Source organism: Ammospiza caudacuta, chromosome 16 (genome assembly GCF_027887145.1).
Source record: "Ammospiza caudacuta isolate bAmmCau1 chromosome 16, bAmmCau1.pri, whole genome shotgun sequence".
Lineage (NCBI taxonomy): Eukaryota > Metazoa > Chordata > Aves > Passeriformes > Passerellidae > Ammospiza > Ammospiza caudacuta.
The window spans coordinates 16,675,759-16,696,840 of record NC_080608.1 but is presented as its reverse complement, the minus strand read 5'-3'; the positions used below and the strand labels follow the sequence as shown (position 1 = coordinate 16,696,840).

Here is a 21,082-nt window from a genome sequence, read left to right as displayed (position 1 = left end):
CCTTTAGCTAACAAGCCTGCTGTTAACCCTTTCTACAAAAACTCATCTATTTGCCAGCTCTGGTTCCTGACTTTGCTCAGTGCTGTTGCATCTCCCTGTGAGCTGGAGATGGGGCAAGGGTCCTCGTTGTGATTTTGTGCTCTGATGAGGTGGGATCTGTGCCGCAGCAGGTTTCAGGGCAGGATGAGCCCCTGCAGAGTGCAGAATCCTGCAAACCCCATCTGCCAGGCCAGCAGTGGCTGGCAGCTCCGGGGGCTGGGATTCATTACGTGTGTGTGCATCCAGGGCAGCCTTTGCTCTGAAGCGAGCCTGGAACCCGTGCTGGGGAAGGGCTGGATGTGATTGGAAGGTGCAGAGGAGTGAATTCTTTCCATGGGGAGGGGGGGACTCCTTCAGCTGCTTTTCCACCCCTGGAATCCCTGCCTGGCTCGGGCTGGGCTGCCCTGGGGGTGTTTGGGGTTCTCAGCCTGCTGCACATCCAGCCTTTGGCTCCACTGTTTGGCTACTTAAAGTCCCTCTGCCTGGTTTTTGGGGGTTTTTTGTTTGTTTGTTTGTGTATTTTTTGAGGGATTTTTTTTTGTTTTGTTTTTGGGGGTTTTCTTTGTTTGTTTTTTTGGAATTTTTTTGGGGTGAGGTTTTTTTGGGGGGGTTTGGGGTGTTTTGGGGTTGTTTGTTTGTTTGTTTTTTAGGGTTTTTTTTTTGTTTGTTTGTGTATTTTTGAGGGGATTTTTTTGTGGTTTTTTTGGGTTTTTTGCGGTTTTGGATTTTTTTGGGGTTTTTTTCGTTTTTTGGGGTTTTTTGTTTTGTTTTTTGTGGGGTTTTGTTTGTTTGTTTGTTTGTTTGTTTGTTTTGGTTTTGTTTTTTTCCTATCTCCTTGCTTCCAGTACAGCTCCAGCTCTGCCTGGATAATTCCCCCAGGAGGAGGGAACCATTTGCAGAGCCCTGTGTCCCTGTTTTTGTTTGTTTGGACAGATTAACCCCTCCTGTCACCTCCCTGCTCTGGCTCACACTGCTGGAGACCCAAATTCCTGCTCAGCCTTGTCCCCAAGGTTCCTGACACTGCTCAGTCCCAGTGAAACCTGAGGCAATGGGGACCTGGCTGCATTTTTTTCCAGCCCCCACTTTAAGACCTGCTCCATCAATTTTTGCTCTGGATCAATCAGATAAAGCAAATGAGCCTTGATTACCCACAGAGGAGTTTGGTTCTTCCCCTCCTGGGGAACAGATCCTTTCTGGCACCAGAGGAATTTTCATGGCCAGACAGAATCCCTTCACTGGAGCATTTTTTTCCCTTTGTAGGGATTAACAGGTTTTTAAAGTCCAGAAAAAGCAGGCAGCACATTCTGGAGCGTGGGTGCTTGCACAGCCATTGTGTGTTGGAGCCTTATCTCAGCTGCCTTTTTCCAAAATCAACTTGTTTGACACATTCCTGGGTGATAAATGTCCGTGCTCTCTCCAGCTTTGTTTGTTTCTGTGAAGGACAGTGCATTTTCAGGGTGTTTTTACAGTGGATTTTAGCACACTTCCTGCTGGAGGGAATTCCTGCTGCCAGCAGGGATGGAGCCTCGCCGCTCATTGCTCATGCATGACATTATCTATGTAAATAAGAAAATCTAATTATTTCTGGCTCCTGGCATCGTGACAAGAGAGGGAAGCTGGAGCAAATGGAGCCTGCAGCAGCTCTGGCCTTTGCAGCTGATGGAAACCCATCCCCAGCAGAGCTGCCCCCTTCACCTCTCTTGTCCTTGGTGCTGCTCATCCTGGGGCAGGAGCAGCGCTGGGAGGGGAAAATGGGTTTGGAATGTGAAGCCATGGGATGGTTTGGGTTGGAAGGGACCTTAAAGGTCACCTCACCCACCCTGCCATGGGCAGGGCACATCCACTGTCCCAGGTGCTCCCAGCCCTGTCCAGGCTGGCCTTGGGCACTGCCAGGACCTGCCTGAGCATCCTTCCAGGCTCTGGAAGCAGCCAGAAAAGCACCAGGGAGAGAGTTCTGGGAATGAGGAGGGGGGAGCCATCCCCTGGAGCTGCAGCATTGTTCAGGTGCTGTCTGCACCCCTCAGTCTCCTGTGCTCCCTTGTGGGTGACCGTGTTCACAGGGGTTCTCGGATTGGGGAAGAGACGAGAATGTTGACTCCATGTTTCAGAAGGCTGATTTATTATTTTATGATATATATTACATTCAAACTATACTAAAAGAATAGAAGAAAGGATTTCATCAGATGGCTAGCTAAGAATAGAATAGAAAGGAATGAATGATAACAAAAGCTCTGTCTCGGACTCTCTGTCTGAGCCAGCTGACTGTGATTGGCCATTAATTAGAAGCAACCACATGAGACCAATCACAGATGCACCTGTTGCATTCCACAGCAGCAGATAATCAATGTTTGCATTTTGTTCCTGAGGCCTCCCAGCTTCTCAGGCGGAAAAATCCCAAGGAAAGGATTTTTCATGAAGAGATGTCTGCGACACTTGTGCTTTGTTGTCTTGGGCCATGGGAAAAGCCCCACTGGACAGCAATCCCTACTGGAATTTCTGCTGAAATTTCTGCCTAAATTCCCAGATTTAGGTGTGGGCCAAGGCAAACCTGCCCAGGGAAATGCTGCAGGCTGCCCACCTCTCCCTTGCAGAAGGGAAGGGGTTTCCTGCTCTCTCCTGCCTGTCAACTCAAGGGTTTCTATTGCTGGATTTGGCAGCACTGAAGGGGCTGCAATTATGTTAATTAGGCTTTTTGATTAAAGTCAGCTTTCTTGTTAGAAAATAAACTTCCTTGTTGAAAAATACCAGCTCTAGAGCAAATGGAGAGAGGAGCTGGGTTTCCTGCTGCTTCACATGCTCCATGCCTGGGCTAATTTAAGATCGCTTGTGATGAATTTATTCCCCCAAACTGTATTCTTTTTATTATTACTCACTAGCATATGTTTGTTAAACATTTCAATATTCCCACACCCAGAGCTTATTATTTCAGCCATTTGTAACCTACCCACTCAGCAGTGATTTCACTTTGGCAGGCCCAGAACCAGAACAGCCATTCCTTACCTCTGCCAGCAGAACTGGTGTGATCCATTCATCTTTTTAGCAATCATCATTCAGGCACAATCCTCAGCAGCAAACACGCTGGGATTGCTGATGCAAAGGCAAAACTTGATCATTCTCTTGCCAGATGGGAAATAATTGCTCAGGGCAAGGAGTGGAGCTCCAGCCTGGGTGCTGGTCCCAATCTTCCCAGAGAAATCCCCTGTTCCAGGCTATCCACCCTCAAAATAGGAGAAGATTGAATAGAGGGGGATTTTGTCACAAAGGCTGCCAGATTTGGCTCTTCTTGGCATGTCACAGACATCTTTTATGAAAAATCCTTTCCTTAGGATTTTTCCTGATGAGAAGCTGGGAGGCCTCAGGAACAAAATGCAAACATTGATTATCTGCTGCTGTGGAATGCAACAGGTGCATCTGTGATTGGCCCATCTTGGTTGTTTCTAATTAATGGCCAATCGCAGTCAGCTGGCTCGGACAGAGAGCTGAGCCACAAACCTTTGTTATCATTCATTCCTTTCTATTCTTAGCTTAGCCAGCCATCTGATGGCTGGCTTTTCTTCTATTCTTTTAGTACAGTTTTAATGTAATATATATCATAAAATAATAAATCAGCCTTCTGAAACATGGAGTCAGATCTTCATCTCTTCCCTCATCCAAGAACCCCTGTGAGCGCTGTCACATTGGCACACTTTGAGAGGGAATGCACTGCAGATCAGAGCATTTCCCACCATCAGTGTCCCAGCCCTGCTGCCAGGGGCCCAGAAATGAGGAGAAATGAGGAGCAATGCTGGGCTGAGCTGCCTGACCCCCTCCCTTCCCCTGCAGGGCAAGGATGGAGCTGCCTCTGAGTGGATCCAGCCCTGTTCCAAAGCATTCACTGAGCCTGGCAGGAGATTTGGCTTCTGCAGAAGGTTCTTGCTCGTGCTCTTTGCAAGCTGGAGTTGGCTTGGCTCTAGTTCATCTCTCTCAAAAATGCATTGGCAGCTTGCTCAAGTCACCCGTGATGCAGCCCCTGGCCAAGTCAGGGAGAGGCACAGGGGGTGACCCAGCCCTGCATTGCAAACTGGGATAAATCACCCAGCCCTGGAGTTCACATTCTGATCAATGACTCAGCCCTGGGTTTCAAATTGCCAAAACCATGTGACCATTTTCCTGTGCCCTGCTCTTGGTAGCATCCAGGGCCTGGATTCGGTAATTCCAGGGAAAAGGGACAGAGGGACAAAGCCATGGTGTGGCTCCCCAGGGGCTTTTTCCCTGCTCTCATGTGGTTGGCAAGGGTGCAGTGAGGGGAATTTGGCTTCTGGCTTTCCCTTTGATAAATGAAGGGGTTGTTGCTCTCCTGGGGTTCAGGGATGGGATGGGAAACCCAAACAGGCACAGAAAGGACTTTCCTGTGGTATTGGAGCTGCCAGGAGGAACTTGAGGGACCTTCATTGCCACAAAGCTCAGTTTTGCAGGTGATGGTGTTGCAGAGCAGTTCCTGGAGCTTTGGGAAGTGCTCTGAAAGGCTGCCAGCACCAACCCTTTTGATCAGGGATCCGTTTCACTGTCTGCTAATGGCTTTTGTCTCCTTAAACCAGGGAGGCTGTTCTCTGAGAGAGCAGCTTGAAGCATTTAGGACTCATTAGGCTTCAAAGGAAAGAGGCCTGTACCATAACCAGAGGGGAGGAAACGGAGTGGCAAGAGGATCCCATTAATGGAGAACAAAAATAAACCCCAGACAGGAAGGAAAATTCTATAGGTCTGACTCAGAGCTGCAGACACTGTGGCTTCCAGGAGCTGCACAGGGAAAAACCCTCTGGGCTTGGCTGCTGCCACACTGGAGCTGGGCACCCTGGACAATGGGACAAGGGATGTCCTGCAGTGTTTGCCAGGGATTCTGTCCAGCCCAGGCTTGCACAGCAGCAAACAGAGGGGTGTGATTTGTGTGGGGGATACTCCTCATCACTGGTGAGAGACCAGGGGGATGCAGTTTGCTGGGAGCTGTTTCCTCTTGTCTCTCCTGGAATGTCCTTGCACTTGAACTGTGCCTGATTCTGATGAGGTATTTAATCTGTGTGTGGGCTTTTTTTGGGTATGGTGCTTTTGGGAACAAGAAGGGGTGCAGGGAAGAGGTCCTGACAGAGTGATCCCAAAGGGTGCAGAGCTGACCTCGTGTCCCTGTCTGCTCTGGTGTTTCAGGGAAGATTCTCTTCCGCCGGAGCCACATCCGCGACGTGGCGGTGAAACGGCTGATCCCCATCGATGAGTACTGCAAGGTAAGGGCATCCAGATCACGGGCCCACACAGGATCAGAAGATCACACAGGATCACACACAGAATCACACAGGATCACACAGAATCACACACAGAATCACACAGGATCACACAGAATCACACAGGATCACACAGAATCACACACAGAATCACACAGGATCACACACAGAATCACACAGAATCGCAGAATCACTGGGTTGGAAGGGACCTTCAAGACCATCCAGTCCAACCCAGCCCCAGCACCACAACCAAACCCTGGCACCCAGTGCCACATCCAGGCTTTGTTAAACACACCCAGGGATGGTGGCTCCACCACCTCCCTGGGCAGAACATTCCAGAACTTTATCACCTTTTCTGTAAAAAACTTTTTCCTGATATCCAACCCTTGGTGCAGCTTGCACCTTCCTCCTGGGCTCTGCCTGCCTCCTGTCCCTTCTCCAGCTGCAGAGCAGAGCCAGCTCTGGAAGGGCTGGGCAGGACCTGGCTGTGTCCATCACCACAGGTCTGCACTGAAATGGCTCCATGCAGGACTTGGTTTGAAGCTCCTCAGAGCCTTTCCTTTCTCATCTTTTGGGAAAACTCCTCCTGTTTGATGTGGCAGACAGCATTGAGGCTGTGGGATGGTGGGGTGGCTCCAAACTGGGATGCAGGCTCCAGTTACTGGTTACAAAACCAGGGTAAGATGAGTTGTACCTCAGAAATTTATTGGAACAGAGAGAAGGCTGAGACAATTTGCTCCATACCCTTGAAGGATATAAAACTGGGCTGAAGTGTAAGGGAAATTATGATTTTTAGGGCAGATTTTTTTTGGCAGGGGAAACAAAATTCTAAAGTCCACGACGAACTATTTTCACACAAATCCAGTGTGTCACATCTCATCATGTCGAAAACATGCTTTGGTGCTTGCAGCAGCCATGGTAGGACTGGCACCTCCAAAATCCAGTCTGAATCATCACTCTCTACAACTTCCTGAAGGGTGGCTGTGGTGAGCTGGGGGTCGGTCTCTTTCTCCGGGCGACAACGGATAGAACAAGAGGACACAGTCTCAAGCTGCGTCAAGCGAGATGCAAGTTAGAATTAAGAAGGAAGTATTTTACAGAAAGAGTGGTCAGATATTGGAATCATTTACCCAGTGAGGTGGTGGAGTCATCATCCCTCGAAGAGTTCAAAAAAAGACTGGATGTGGCACTTGCTGCCATGATCTAGTTGAATTGTTAGAACATGGGTTGGACTTGATGATCTTACAGGTCTCTTCCAACCTTGAATTTCTGTGATTCTGTGAATGCTGTTGGAAATTTATGCCGAGACTGTAAAACCCACGGGAGAAATGGGGAAATGGTAAAATCCCCATGGCATCCCTGAGGTGAGGGAGGTGTGGCAGTGCCTGTGTGTGGTGGGGGAGGCTCTGGGGTTTGGGGCTCAGCCAGGGAGGAATAACAACCCCAGGTGTGATGGTGTTCACAGGGGCCTTATGTTGAAGGAAGAGATGAGCATCTGACTCCATGTTTCAGAAGGCTTGATTTATTATTTTATCATATATATTACTATATATTATTTTTATATTTATTAATATAAAAAATTTATTAATATAAGTTATTTCTATTTAATAATATAAATTATTTATATTTATTAATATTATTATATTAAAACTATACTAAAAGAATAGAAGAAAAGGCTTCATCTCAGAATGAAACCTTTGCTAAGAATAGCAAAGAATGATAAAGGTTTGTGGCTCGGACAGAGAGAGAGAGCCAGCTGACTGTGATTGGCCATTAATTACAAACAACCACATGAGACCAATCCCAGATGCACCTGTTGCATTCCACAGCAGCAGATAATCAATGTTTACATTTTGTCCCTGAGGCCTCTCAGCTTCTCAGGAGGAAAAAACCCCAAGGAAGGATTTTCCATAAAAGATGTCTGTGACACCCAGGGATGGAGATGGGATGGGAAATGCATCCTGACAGCTCTGCAGAGGGGCTGCAGATGAGAATCACTGCAGGCCAGGAGAGCAGAGGAGTGCTGGAGTTGTGGTGCAAGGTGTGCTCTGAGCTGTCCTGGGGCAGCTGATGGTGCTTGGCCACTGAGCTGTGTCACTGCACAGACAGACACAGCCATAAATCCCATTTTGGGCAAGACAACGTCCCTCAGTGATGAAATGCTGCAGCTGCCTCTTGCGGAGCAATGCCATTAGTGGCATCAAATATAATGAAGCCATTTTCCTTAACAAGAGGAAGGTAATGGCTGATGTTCTGTGACCCACTTAGGGAGCTGTGCTTTAATGCATCACCCAGCAGTGCCCAGCTCTCCCCTGGCCTTGAGCTGCTGCTGCTTACCCGGAAAGCAGCTGGGCTGAGCTGGCTCTGGGGCTGAGCAGAGATGGGCAATGAGCTGGGGGTTAGCAGGAGGAAGCTGAGAGAGGAAGGTTTTCTTTATTGCCATCGTCTCCTCTGGGGGAAGTTGGGTGTTTTCGTTCTCTGGGAGAGCCCTGCAAAGAGGATGGGTGAGATTTGGGGTGGAAGTAGGGAAGAGGAGCAGGGAGGGAAGCACTGCTTTCACAGGGCTCTATTCCAGCTCCTTGTACTGGAAAATGTGGCAATTTAAGGTAAAGTGCAGGAAAAGCAGTGAAGGAATCAGAGCAAACTGGTAGGAGCAATGAGTTGCTAAATGAGACTTGGGACAGCCATGGATTGGCAAGGAGAGGGAGCAGAGGCTTGAAATGTCTTCCCATTGCTCCAGTTTATTCTCTTTGGTCCTTCTCGTGGTGTGGGATCTGCCTTCCTCCTGTCTGAGGGATTTTGGGAAAGTTTCAGAGGGGGTTGATGGAGGAGCGGTGATGCTCTACCCCAAAGAGACTGGGTGGCCCACTGAGAATGCTGCTGCCCTGAGAAAGGCAACAAAATCTTTTTTCACTGCCTGCAGAATGGATTTTAACCCAACAAGGATCCTCTATCTTTGGTCCTTTCCCCTCAGGCCTGCAGGAAGGATGGGAAAGGTGACTTTGCTGTGGCTCCAGCACCAAAGCTGTGCCCTGCTTTGGGTGGCAGGGCCAGAGGTGGGACAGACAGACACCAGGCAGGGCCAGAGGTGGGACAGACAGACACCAGGCTGTTTGTGCCTCTGTTTCTGTGGCCAGCAGGACAGCTGTGGCCTGCTTGGCTCAGCAGAGCCAGCTCTAGGTGGGCTTCCTTCCAAACGTGCTGGAAATGAGCTGTGGGCCCTTTGTCTCCTCCTTCCAGCCCAGGGTGTTCTCTGGGATCGTCCCCTCCTTCCAGAAGGCACAGAGCCTTCTCCAGGCCACAAAACCCAGGGATTTTGGCAAGGGGAAATCACTTAGATCATGGGATGCTGGAGCTGGGGAGTGGTACCACATGGGAATGGCATGCACACAAAACCTGATATTTGAATAGCCCTTCCCTGGGCCCAGCAGCCATGGAAGGAGTGGTTTTCTCTGTGCTGTGTCTCACATGATGCTGTTCAGTCTGGCCCATGATTAGTGGGCTGACAGGCTGCTGTGCTGGCACTGAGGCACTGCTGCTCATGGCTGGAAGGGCTTTGGGCCAGCCCTTGGGCAGTGAGGAGCCACATCTGATCTCTGTGGTCACCCCAGGGCTCTGCCGCTGTGCTTTTGTGTGCAGGACAGAAATGAGGGGAGGTTTGCTGTGCCCACGCTGCTGTCACGGGACTGCAAACAGAGGGGAGGGGGAATTGTGCAGAAATCTGATTATAAATCTGCTCCAGCTCAGGCTGCAGCTCTGCTCCCTGATCTGAAATACTCCCTTTTCCCACTGCCCTCCCAGCCAGGCACTCTCACCCTGCAGTCCCACTGTTGAAGCTTTTTTGCAATAGATGCCTTGAAGGGAAAGAAGCAGAGGGAATTTTACATCTCCTGCAGCACAGCAGCCTCCCGCCCTGGTGTCTGTGCTCTTGCCTCTTCCTTCTCTCCCTGCCCCTTCCCAAGTTCCCATTACCCAAAGGAGCATTTTTAGGCTGTGCTGAGGTGGCACTGGGAGCCTCCCACGTGTAAAGTGCCCAGCCTTTCCCAGGGATGGGAAATGGAACTGGGAAGCTGCATGGGCACCTTGGGGCTCCCAGCCTCTGGCACAACATCTGCCCCAAAGGTGGAGCTGGCTAAGCAGGGCCTGGGCAGTCTGTGCTTATTCTCCTTTAGTCTAACTGCAGCAGGGTGGGGTGCTGGGTGGGAGAGGGGCTCTCTGGGTCTGGTGCTGGGAACCCCTTGGGTGCCACTGGTGTCCCAGGGGTCCTCCCTGGGCTCCTGGCACAGTGTGGATGCTGCTATCAGCAGTGTGTGTGTGTGCGTGTGTGTGTGTTTGTGTGTGTTTGCTCCCCAGGCTCTGATCCAGCTGCCCCCCTACATCTCCCAGTGTGAGGAGGTGCTGCAGTTCTTCGAGACACGGCCCGACGACCTGAGCCCCCCCAAAGAGTGAGTGGGTGGGTGTGCCTCTGCTGGGGGGGACAAACTGGGAGGGAGGGAGACACGCTGGGATGGTGAGAGACAGACTGGGATGGTGAGACATGAACTGGGATGGTGGGGAGAGACTGGGATGGTGCGGAGAGACTGGGATGGTGCGGAGACAAACTGGGAGGGTGGGGAGAGACTGGGATGGTGAGACACAAACTGGGATGGTGGAGAGACACAAACTGGGATGTGATGAGACACAAACTGGGATGGTGGTGAGACGTGAACTGCCTTGGGCTTGCTGATTCCCAGCACTCTGGTGTTTGTGAGCAATTCCCTTGTGAGTCACAGGTCTGGGATTTGGACACTTTGGTCCCGCTCTGCAGCTCAGTGTGGACACTTTTCTCCAGTGGGGAAGTGGAAACACTTCTCTGTACCCCATGAAGTGTTGGTCTCTTCCTGAGCCTCTTTCTCCTTGCAAATAGCACTCAGGAGCATGATCAGCCTGAAGAGCCTCACTTCACACACTTGCACCAACTCTGCCTCGTTGGAAGGGCATTTCCCTCCCCAAATCCGTGAGCCCCATCCATAAGAACACTCCAGAGCCTCTCCATGCAAACCCAGGGAGGTTTGCAGGGAACCTTACACAACTCAGTGTGGTTCTGAGTCTTGTGACTGTGAGCTGCTCTGGCCAGGAGCCACCCATCCATCTCCTGCTGATCACGAGCAGCAGGAATCTGAGCAGCCTCCTCCGTGTGCTGCTCTCCCTTCCCTGCTGCCTGTGACGGGGCTCTGAGCACTGCAGGAGCCTGACTGACTGTCAGGAGAGAGGCAATAAATTGATTTGACACCACTCTCTATTGGCAGGGTGTGGAGGTAGATAAAGGGATTTTGTTTTTCCCCCTGAGCAGCAGCTGAGCCTGTCAGGTCTCCAGCTCAGTGCTCTGCTTGTGTGTTCTACATCTTCTCCCTGGATTTTTGATTATTTTATTCCCTCTCTTAATTCCCCCTTCCCCCATCCCTGCTTTCCTCCTTTGGCTCCTGTTTCTATTGCCTTGGCCTGTCATCATTTCTCCTGCAGCTCGTGGTCACTGATGAGATTGGTCTGAGAGCCCCAGAGCCCATTAACTAATTGCTTGCTGTCTCTGATGCTCTCATCTGTCCTGCCCAGCTATTGCTCACCACTTAACCTGCTGCTCCAGGGGTCATCATCCCTCAGGGAAGGTCATCCCTCAGGGAAGGTCATTCCTTTGGGAATGTCATCTCTAAGAAAAGGTCATCTCTCAGGGAAGATCATCTCTCAGGGGCAAGCAAGGGACACCAGGACAAGATGAGCTTGCAAGGACATCAGAGGGTGAGGCTGTTTTGGGATGTCTCTGCAGGGATGTTTGAGCCCTGCATGAGGAGGAGGAGCTGCTCTGCAGTAGGAGTCAGGTCTTGGACCCACCTGCAGTGTGGGACCTTCAGCCACAGGGGATGGAAGGGCAGCTTCAGCCTTGTACCCTCTCTCCTCACCTTTATTTCATTTTTTAGGCTCAGCCAGAAATGAGGCAGGGTGGGCACTGTGGCCAGAGCATTCAGGTGTCTGGGGACACCTTTGGGGCAGCCCTGGGAGCTGCTGTGCTGCAGAGAGCTCCCAGCCCTCTGTCCTTGCAGCCCTCAGGGCCAGTCCCCTGTCACCTCCCTGCTTTGGGTGTGAGACACAAGGCACTGCCTGGAGCCCAATCCTAAACACGTTTTTGTGGTGGGACAGTCCACAGGGGCCTGGGTGCAGAATTCTGTGAGTTTGTGACACAGTTTTGACCACTGCAGGGTGAGCAGTTGATGCTGAATCCAGTGGTGGTCGTGTTGCCTGCCCCTCTCCATTGGGAATGTGCTGCTTCCCTGCCTGTCCCTCTCCATAGAGAATGCACTCCTTCCTTTTCTCCCCCTCTCCAGGAGGAGATCCAAGCTTGCAGCCCACAGAGGGACCCCGTGGGTGCCCCTTGTCCCTTTGCCTCCAGCAGCCAAGCCCTGCAGCATCTCAAGGACATCCCCCTTGTGTCCCCCATCCCATTCCAAATGCCAGAGGAGTATTTATTAGCTGCAATTCAAAATGCTAATGAATCCAAGTCCTTGGCTGTGTCCTCTGGAGGGGCTGGGAGCCCATTCCCAAGGCCTGGAGTGCTGCCAGCTCAGCACTAAGGAGATGGGAGCTGTGATAGACGGCTGGGCTGGATCAGACGTGATGGCGTGTCTGGGGCTGGCCCGGATGTCATCCCTCATCCAGCACAGAAACATTCTGCTCTGCGAGGCTGAAAGGGAGCCAGGCCCTGAAAAGAGTGGGGGAAAGGGGAAAAAAAAGGAAAAAAATAAAAGGATAATATTTTTATGCTGAGTGGGCGAAAGGTGGGGATGAGGGAGGGGAAAAGGACCAGTCAGCCACTCTCATGGAACCCTCCTGCTCCCTGTCCCTTCCCTGGGCATCCCTGGCTGGCACCTCTGCTCACCCCTGCCCACGAGGGTGGCAGCTGGTGGCAGAGGAGGGGATGTGCCTGTGAGTGCTGTTGGATCCACCCTGTGCTTGTCCTGTCTGGGGGCAGGTGAGGCTTCACCCAACTCACTGCACCCCAGGGTGTCAAACCCTGCCAGGGCCACAGCTGGCTGCAGCCCTTGGAGCTCTGCTGAAATGCAGCCCTTGGAATTCTGGTTCAACTGAAGTTCATGGAGTTCTGGTTTAACTGCAGTTTGTGGAATTCTGATTCAACTGCAAGTAATGGAATCCTGGTTTAACTGCAGTCCTCGGAATTCTGGTTTTAACTGCAGTTTGTGAAATTCTGATTTAGCTGCAGCTCTTGGAGCTCTGGTTTAACTGTAAGTCATGGAATTCTGATTTAACTGTGGTTTGTGGAACTTTGGTTTAACTGCAAGTCATGGAATTCCGCTTTAACTGCAGTTTGTGGAGCTCTGATTTAATTGCAGTTTGTGGAGCTTTGGTTTAACTGCAGTTCATGGAATCCTGGTTTAACTGCAGTTTATGGAATTGTGGTTTAACTGCAGTTTGTGGAATTCTGATTTAACTGCAGCTCTCGGAGCTCTGGTTTAACTGCAATTCTTGGAGCTCTGGTTTAACTGTAAGTCATGGAATTCTAATTTAACTGCAGTCCTTGGAATTCGGATTTAACTGCAGTTTGTGGAGCTCTGGTTAACTGCAGTTCATGGAATTCTGGTTTAACTGCAGTTTATGGAATTCTGGTTTAACTGCAGTTCATGGAGCTCTGCTTTAACTGCAAAGGGTGAACTGAGTCCTTGGTTCTGGCAGTGTTTGGGAATGGAAAGAGGAGCTTGGACAGCCCCAGCCTTTCCCTCCAGGCCCCTGTGGTGTTGTTTTCCCCAGAGCTGGGGCTCTCCCTGGGCTCAGCCAGGGCTCTCCTGCTTCTCCTGCTCCCTTCAGCAGCTCTGTGCTGAACATCACGAGCAGTGCTCAGCCCTTCCAACGCCCCCCTGCTCTCCAAGGGAGAGGAAAAGGCTCAAACTTTGACTTTATTCCTCCTCCTTGCACCACTGCTCCCAGCTGGGCAGGATGTCACAGCCAGGAGGGGAGTGAGACAGGAATCTCAGCATTTGGTGGGTGGAAGAGGGAGGTGAAGCTCTTCCTCCATCCCCTCTTTTCCCCACATTTTCCTGTGTCCTGGAGAGACCACATCAAACAGGAGAGCAGGGGGAGGTGGCAGGGCTTCTACTGGCAGTGACAATTGGTGGCTTTTGTGATGTGGATCCCTGACTGGGATTACCCCAGTGCTTCCAACTCACGGGGCTGCCCAGTGAGGGGCAGAAAGAGGCTGAATCCAGAGGAATTTGTGAAGAGCAGTGAAGGAAAGGAGGAGAGGAGAAATGCTTATGGAAAAAGAAACCTCTGGAAAGTCAGCAATCTGGGGGATGTGGGATTTTTCTCCTCAGTGCTGGATGGAAGCCCTGCAGCTTCAAAGAGCAGAAGTCATCAAATTCCTGCTCCCCACGTCTCTCAGCAGGTCTGAGCAGCACAGGATGCTGAGCTGGGAGGTGCTGTGTGCCCCCCTCAGCTCCCCCCAGCCCTTTGCTGCCTTTAACCACAGCAGAGGTGCTGGAAAAGGCTGGGGAGGTCTGAGGGGTGGGCACGGAGCCACTGCTGAGTCAGGGCATTCAGCTGCTCCCTCTCCAGCTCAGTTTCAGCTCTGAGACATCAGGGAGCCCAGGTTAACTCTGCAGAGAAGCAAGGCCCTAATAGTTATTAATATTATTAATATTGATGACTAACTGGTTATTTTACTCTTACCAAGCAGTTATTTATTCACTGCCCACAGTTACAAGTGGTTAACTCTGTAAAGAAGCAAGGCCCTAATAATCATTAATAAATTATTAATATTAATGACTAACTAGTTATTGGTATTACCAAGCAGTTATTTGTTCACTGCCCACATTTACAAGTGGTTAACTCTGTAGAGAAGCAAGGCCCTAATAGTCATTACTAAATTATTAATATTAATGACTAACTAGTTATTAGGATTACCAAGCAGTTATTTATTCACTGCCCACAATTACAAGCAGTTAACTCTGTACAGAAGCAAGGCTCTAATAGTTATTAATAAATTATTAATATTAATGACTAACTAGTTGTTAATATTACCAAGCAGTTATTTATTCACCGCCCACAGTTACAAGTAGGGTGTGGTGGGAAGGGGCTGTTGTGATGTTCCCACCCTGGCCATGAGAAACCTCTTCAATTAAAAGCGTTTTTCTCTGGGATTTCCGGTGAGCTGAGCAGCCCATCGTGTATAAAACACTTATAAAAGTTGTTGCTTTGAACTTTGTCCCTGCTCAGGGATGGAGGGGCTGCAGGAAGCCACTCCAGGAGCTTTTGCTGGCAGAGCAGAGATCCATGAGCTGGTGGATGTCGGTTTGGATAAGGATTCTTGCTGGTTTGCGGCTTTGGGGTCGTGTCCTGCTCTGCAGACAGATCCCAGCTTGTACACAGAGTTGTTTGTTTTGCATTTCTGCTGATCCCCACCAGGAGCTCAGGCTGGATCCCAGCTCCAGAGCAGCCTCCTCCCCTTTCTGTGAGAGCTGCCTGTCCTGGCTGACAGCAGGCAGAAATACCAATTTCTGCAGAGCCCTGCAGAGTGCCAGCTCCTGGGCAGGCTCTGGCTTTCCTGAGCCCCAGGGCTCAGCTTGGCCAGCCCTGCAGTGTGGGGACAGGAGCTCCTTTCAGGGCTGCTGGAGCATTTGCTAAACATCACTTCTCCCCAACAAGGGCTCTCTTGTCCCCTGCTCCTTGCCTCCATAAATCTTGCAAACATCTCCAAGCTGACTGGATGCTCAGGAGATGAAGCCCCTCCTGACAGCTATTTTGTGGCATTACTGTGTTACAGCACGACTTTTTTTACAAGAGAGGTTTTTTTTTTTATGTGAGGGAGATGTTTTCTTGGAATGCTGACCTCAGATCCGTCCTGTTTGATGTGGCTCCTGTGTGGGTTTGCAGCAGCTGCAGTTGTTTTCCTCCTGTTGGGTTTCCAGTCCTTCACCTATTCCACCAGCAGGGCCAGTGCTGAGGTCCCCAAAGCCAATTTGGGGAAACTTTTCTGCTGTGAGTCCCACTGCAAGGTGGGTTTTTCTGGGTGACAACCTCAGGGCCACCTCCCTGCACCTCTGGGACCTGCCTGGCCCAGCAGCCACCAAATGTGCCTCAGGAAAAACTTTATAAACTCAAGCCAGCTTGTAACAACTCTTCTTTAGACCTGGCTTTAGAATTAATGGCTTTTAGTTAACATTTCTTGCCTGAATTACGACCCTGTAAGTCCATGAAGAATTTCAGTGTCCCCAGCATCCTGCAGTGAGTAGTTTAGCAGTTGTCTTACAGGTTGTTGAAAAGCAGCCTCTTTGTACTTGCTTTTAATTTATTTTTAAAGTCTGCTCACTTTGCTCAACCTCTGTGCTCCCCCTCTCACTCCTTCCCACCCCTGGATCCTCAGGGATGCTGCCTAGAGAAGATGCTTGAGAAACCTGACTCTCTTTTCCTAAAAAAAACATGGCATGTGGAGATTATTGAATGTGCAAAGAGTTCTCCATGTGTCAGAGTTTCCTTTCAGGGCATTGTGAGGTTCTTGAAGGACACTGAGCTGAGCCCACTGAGCCTGTGGTGTTGGCTCAGAGCTTTAAGTGAGGCTCCAGTCACACAGCAACCTTTGCCTTCAGCGCTCTGGGAAGCAGCTGGAGAAGCATTCCTGGCCTTTTTCCACCTCTGTGGGGCTGCTTGGTGTCCCCCTGTCCCAGCTGGGCATTGGTGCTTTGTAACTGTGCTGTGGCTGCTGGGGGCTGGAGCTAAATGGGATTTACAGTGCAAGGCAGAGAGGTTTTTCCTCCCCTTCTGCTGGAGCCATGAGTTTCCATGGAGTTGTGCACATGAGCTCTGCTCTTCCCTTCTCTGCTCCATGGGGATCTGAGGAGGAGGAGGAGGAGATGCTGCCAGGAGTTTATTGCTGTTTCCTGTCTTGTCTGAGCTCCTGTCCCCTCTGAGGTGCTTGGGCCAGGCTGCTGCTCCCCAGACCTGCAGCTCTTTGTGTCCCTGCCAGGAACGTCCCAGCAGCAAAGTGGAATTGCAGCTCCTTCCTTGCCCCCTCACTCCGAGGGAGCAGCCAGGGGAGGGAGGCAGGGGATGAGTTACCGTGATGGCTTTAGCAGAAGGCAGGGCAGGAACTCCAGTTATTCCCATCCCCACCTGCTGGTCTCCAGCCTGCCTTGCTTTGCCTCCCTTCCCTGTGGCACCTCTGAACTGGGGGAATTTTAATGGGGATTATTAATTAACTCTGATTTAGCTCTGCAATGAGAAATCTTTGGGATGCTCTGTCCCAGATTCCCCTGTGGGTCTCTGTGCCTGGGACGTGGTGCTCAGGTCTCTGCACAGTCTGTGGTCTCTGAGCTCCACAGGCTCCAGTTTCTGTAGCAATGTCCTGCTTGTTTCCACTCCATCTTGGCTGCATTTTATTTTATATTTTATTTTATTTTATTTTATTTTATTTTATTTTATTTTATTTTATTTTATTTTATTTTATTTTATTTTATTTTTATTTATTTTATTTTTATTTTATTATTTTATTTTATTATTTTATTTTATATTCTTTTTTTTTTTTTTTTTTTTTTTTTTTTTTTTTTTTTTACTTTACTGACACTTCCATGGATGAGTGCCCAAGGTGGTACCAAGTGCCTCGGTACCAAGGCCAGGCCAGCAGCCAAGCTCAGCCTGGGAAGGACAAAACATTAAATTATGAAATGAAAGCAGGGGGCAGGGGCTGTTTGCAGGTGGGTGATGCCCATGGAGACAGTGGCTGGGTGAGGAGGGTCAGTGGCCCCACCAGAGCCAGCCCTGTGTGCACTCCTGGGTGGGTTTGTCACTCAGCCAGCACCCCAACTGTCCCCTCACTCTGCTGACACTCTTCTTCTCTTTTTCAGGGAGCCCATTGGGAAGAAGAGGTCTGGTAAGGACTCCTTTCCTCTCTGCTGCTTACACCAACTCCTGCTCCCACCCACAGGCCAGCTCTCCTGCTGTGGGGCTCCCAGCCCCACGGCCCTCATCCCATATCCCTGAGGCTCTGTGGGGCTCTCCAGGGTGGGTCAGATGCCCACAGCCCCCAGCACTGCCCTGGAGGTGCTGTGAGCTCTGCTGGACCCCCAGTTCATCCCCTCCCTGCCTCATGCCTTGTCTCCCCTCCTTTTGTTCCTCATCAGGGATTATCCAGAGAACGGCCTCTTTCCTGCACAGAGGTACTAACAGCTGCTCCTGCCCTGCTCTGCTCTGCCTTTCTCGGGGACACTGCTCAGCTGGGGGGGCAGGAGGCTTGTCACCCTTGCCAGCAGCTGTCACATCCCCTGTGCCTTTCTGTGGTGGCTGGTGGACACGGGGTGGTGGCACAGGGGCTGGGCTTGGCTCTTGGTGCAGCTCCACGGGCAGGGGACGTGTCCCAGCTCCTGCTGAGGGTCTGCAGGGCTGGGGATGAAATATTTCACGAGTTCAGGGGAATGTCTGTGCTGCCTGGGGGGCAGTGTGGGGCTGGAGGTCTCCTGGTGCAGCTGGATGTTCTCCTTCATCATGGCACCAACTGGGAGCCCTGGGAAGGTGGTGGGGTTTGGGATGCTCTGCCCTTGCTCCTCAGGAGAGGGGGACATCTCTGAAAAACCCCCTGGTTGGGGTTTAGGGTTATTGAGCTTCCCAAAAAGAGAGGAGACAGGAGCGGAAGGGCCTTTGGTCTGTGGGTTAAGGAGGGGTCTTTCAGCTCTGGAGTTGCAGAAGGTATAAAAATGATGTGAGGTTCTTTGGGAAGGAAGGTCTGAGCTTTGGCTGCATGGAGATCTTGCTGAAATCAGTGCTGGGAAGGATTTTGGGCAGAGAGCTGGCACTGCCATCCCCTGTGTGAGCAAACCCCCTTGTGGGTGAGTGGGTTCCTCCTGCACGAGGCAGGAGAGGCACAGGAGGACTCAAAGACTCCATTCCCTTTCCAGTGGAGCTGCAGCTCACCCCCCCTCCAGGGGCTGATGTTTTCACTGAGGCTGGTGGTAGGATGTGGTGGTGTTCGCAGAGGTCCCGGGATGAGGGAAGAGAGGAGAATCTTGACTCCATGTTTCAGAAGGCTGATTTATTATTTTATGATATATATTATATTAAAAGAAAATTATATATTAAAGTACACTAAAAGAACAGAAGAAAGGATTTCATCAGATTTGCTAGCAGGGAATAGCAAGGAATGATAATAAAATCTTGTGACTGACCAGAGAGTCCAAGACAGCTGGACTGTGATTGGCCATTAATTAGAAACAACCACATGAGACCAATCACAGATGCACCTGTTGCATTCCACAGCAGCAGATAATCAATGTTTACATTTCATTTCTGAGGCCTCTCAGCTTCTCAGGAGAAAAATCCTAACAAAAGGATTTTTCATAAAATACACCCGTGACAGTAGGATGCAGGTGGGAAGCTGTGGTGTGGTTGGTGGCTCCTGGTTTTGATCTGTTCTCATGACCTGACTGCATCCCTGTGGGGCTCACAGGGATTTAACCTGTTCAAACCTTTGACAGCATTTTCTGCTCAGTCTCTGACTGCTCCCTGTCCAAGCAGGACATTGGGATGGGCATTTTAAACCCTCACGAGCCCTTTGCCAGCACAGCCTGGCTCTGTTCCGAAGTGCTGGGGACAAGAGAAGGGGAGGCCTCACTATGGTTGAGATGAGGAAGAAAATTTCTGCTGCTTAACTCAGTTCAGTGAGGGCAAAATTCAATTTAAGGACGCTGCCTGATAGAGAAGCAGGAGTTCTCCAGTGAGAAGGAAGAGTTTGGATAACATCCAAGCTCTGGCAGGGCAGGATGTGCTGTTCTGCCCTGGCAGCAGCCACCAGGGAAAGGTGTTTGCTCTCAGTAACCTTACACAGGGTTGTTGCCTCGTGCCAGACATGTTCAGAGATTCATCTCACTGCCTTGCATTTCCTGGCAGCAGAAACAGAATTGGGTTCAGCTGCTGTGACCCCAACTCCTAAACCTTGAGGAAATGCCTGGTGGTTCATTGGGTCCTCAGGCCAGGCCTGCTTTGAGGTAACAAATGTGCAGCAAGGCGCAAAAAATACTCCTTCAGTCCAGGATGTCCCTGAGGAGGGGTCATCCAACAGCTGCTAACAAACAACAATCACGAGGATTGTCCAAAAAGCAGTTTCCCAATTGCCTGAGAGGGGCTGAACTGCTCTTGAGTAGTGCTGGAAGGAGCTCTGAGGCACTGGCAGTGCAAGCTGGGTTTGGAAATGGGATTTGAGCAAACACTGGGATGCAGAGTGGGTTAAAGTGCTGCTCCTGTGGTGACCACGGGACTCAGATGACACTTGGAGTTTTGAGGAGGGCCTGGTGTGTGTGTGCACTGGAAATAAAATCTGCTTTCTTTGCTCAGCTTTTTGTACAGCACTTGCAATCCCACCTGGCTGAGCCTGAGGCGTGGGCTCTGCACAGCTTGCAGGGGGTGGATTATCCCAGATTATCCCAGACTTTGGGGCTCTGCCTTGGCCCCTGCTTTAGGTTTGTCTAAAAGCAGCCACGCCATCAGTGCCCTGCCTGTTGGAGCGTCTCTGTTCTCTCTGCCTCTCACAGAAAGCACAGATGGAGAGCCATGGCTTGGTGCAGGCGAGCCTGGAACTGCCTCCAGAGTTTCTATTTGGGTGGAGCTGCCCAAGGAGGCTGGCAGAGACCTCAAATGCCCCTTTGCCAGTTTGCTTTTAGCTGCTTTCTTGTGTGCCCACGTCCCTTTTGCTGTGCTGGGGAATGTCCCTGCAGTGCTTGGGCTGAGGAGAGGCACTGAAGGAGCCTCAGGGGAGCTGTGTGAAGCCCCACTGCTGGATGGGATTTCCATGTGATTGTTTTCCACATTCTGGAAGGATCCCTGGGGAGATGAGAGGGTTTGCAAAGAATTCAGCAGAGCCTTCAGGGCCCATTTCAGTGAGAGCAGGAGGAAGGTCCATCCCCCTTGCAGTTCTGATCTCTGGGAGAAGAGGGGCTGCCTCAGAGCTCTGGATCTGATCCACACAGGCAGAGGAGGAAGGGACTTCATCCAAAAATGACATTTTTGAGAGATGCCTTGGAGATTAAGCCAAGGCTGGAATGTACAACAGGTTTCAAACCCAAATACCTGTGCCCTTAATTCAGTGCTGAGCTCTTTGTTCCCTCTGGGAGCATCAGTGGCCAAACTCTGTCAGGAATTCCTCACTGTTGGAGGAAAGGAAAGGAAAGGAAAAAGGAAAGGAAAAAGGAAAGACCACAAGCACTCCCATATCTGTGAGATTTCCTGCTGGGTTTGTACATCTCAACCCTTGTGTGAAAGGCCAAGCTTCTGGCCAAACAAAACCAAACAAAACCCAAGGATTTTTGGGCAGGCCAAGGGTGAGGTCAGTGCTGTGAGCATTCCTGGGTCAGCTCTGGGATGTGCTGAGTGCCCCTCCTGCATCCAGGGCGAGCATCACTTCTGGCAGCCCAGCCCAAGGCCTCAGTGGTCCCTTGCCTCGATGGATTCCCCTTCTCTAGGCCACATTTGTGTCACATCCCAGCTGAGGATGCCCAGCTCCTGCCTGAGCTGCCTGCACACCCTCTCTGGGGGATGAATTCCTCCTCCCCTCCCCAGCTCAGAGCTTTGGTGCTTCACCCCCCTGGGCAGCTTTACACCGGTCTATTTTGGGGAGCCCAGGTGTGGCTGTGCTCAGGATGCTTTGCTACCTCCAGGCTGTGTTTTTGTGGTTCAGGATGATTAGGGCAGGTGAAATGCTCCCGAAATTAACGCCTACCTCCAAGCTCGGTTTACCACTTCTCTTCTGGTTTAATGGGCACATT

The 21,082-nt window shown here is 50.7% G+C and overlaps 1 protein-coding gene across 1 annotated transcript in view; it reads left to right on the top strand.

Annotated features, from left to right (window-relative positions):
* Nucleotides 1-21,082, top strand: part of SH3PXD2B (SH3 and PX domains 2B) — a 61,794-nt gene that overhangs the window by 26,975 nt on the left and 13,737 nt on the right. Inside the window, exons 4-6 of the mRNA XM_058815319.1 lie at nt 5,218-5,294; nt 9,645-9,736; nt 17,177-17,202. Coding sequence (XP_058671302.1) covers nt 5,218-5,294; nt 9,645-9,736; nt 17,177-17,202 — 195 coding nt within the window. The remainder of the gene's footprint in view (nt 1-5,217; nt 5,295-9,644; nt 9,737-17,176; nt 17,203-21,082) is intronic.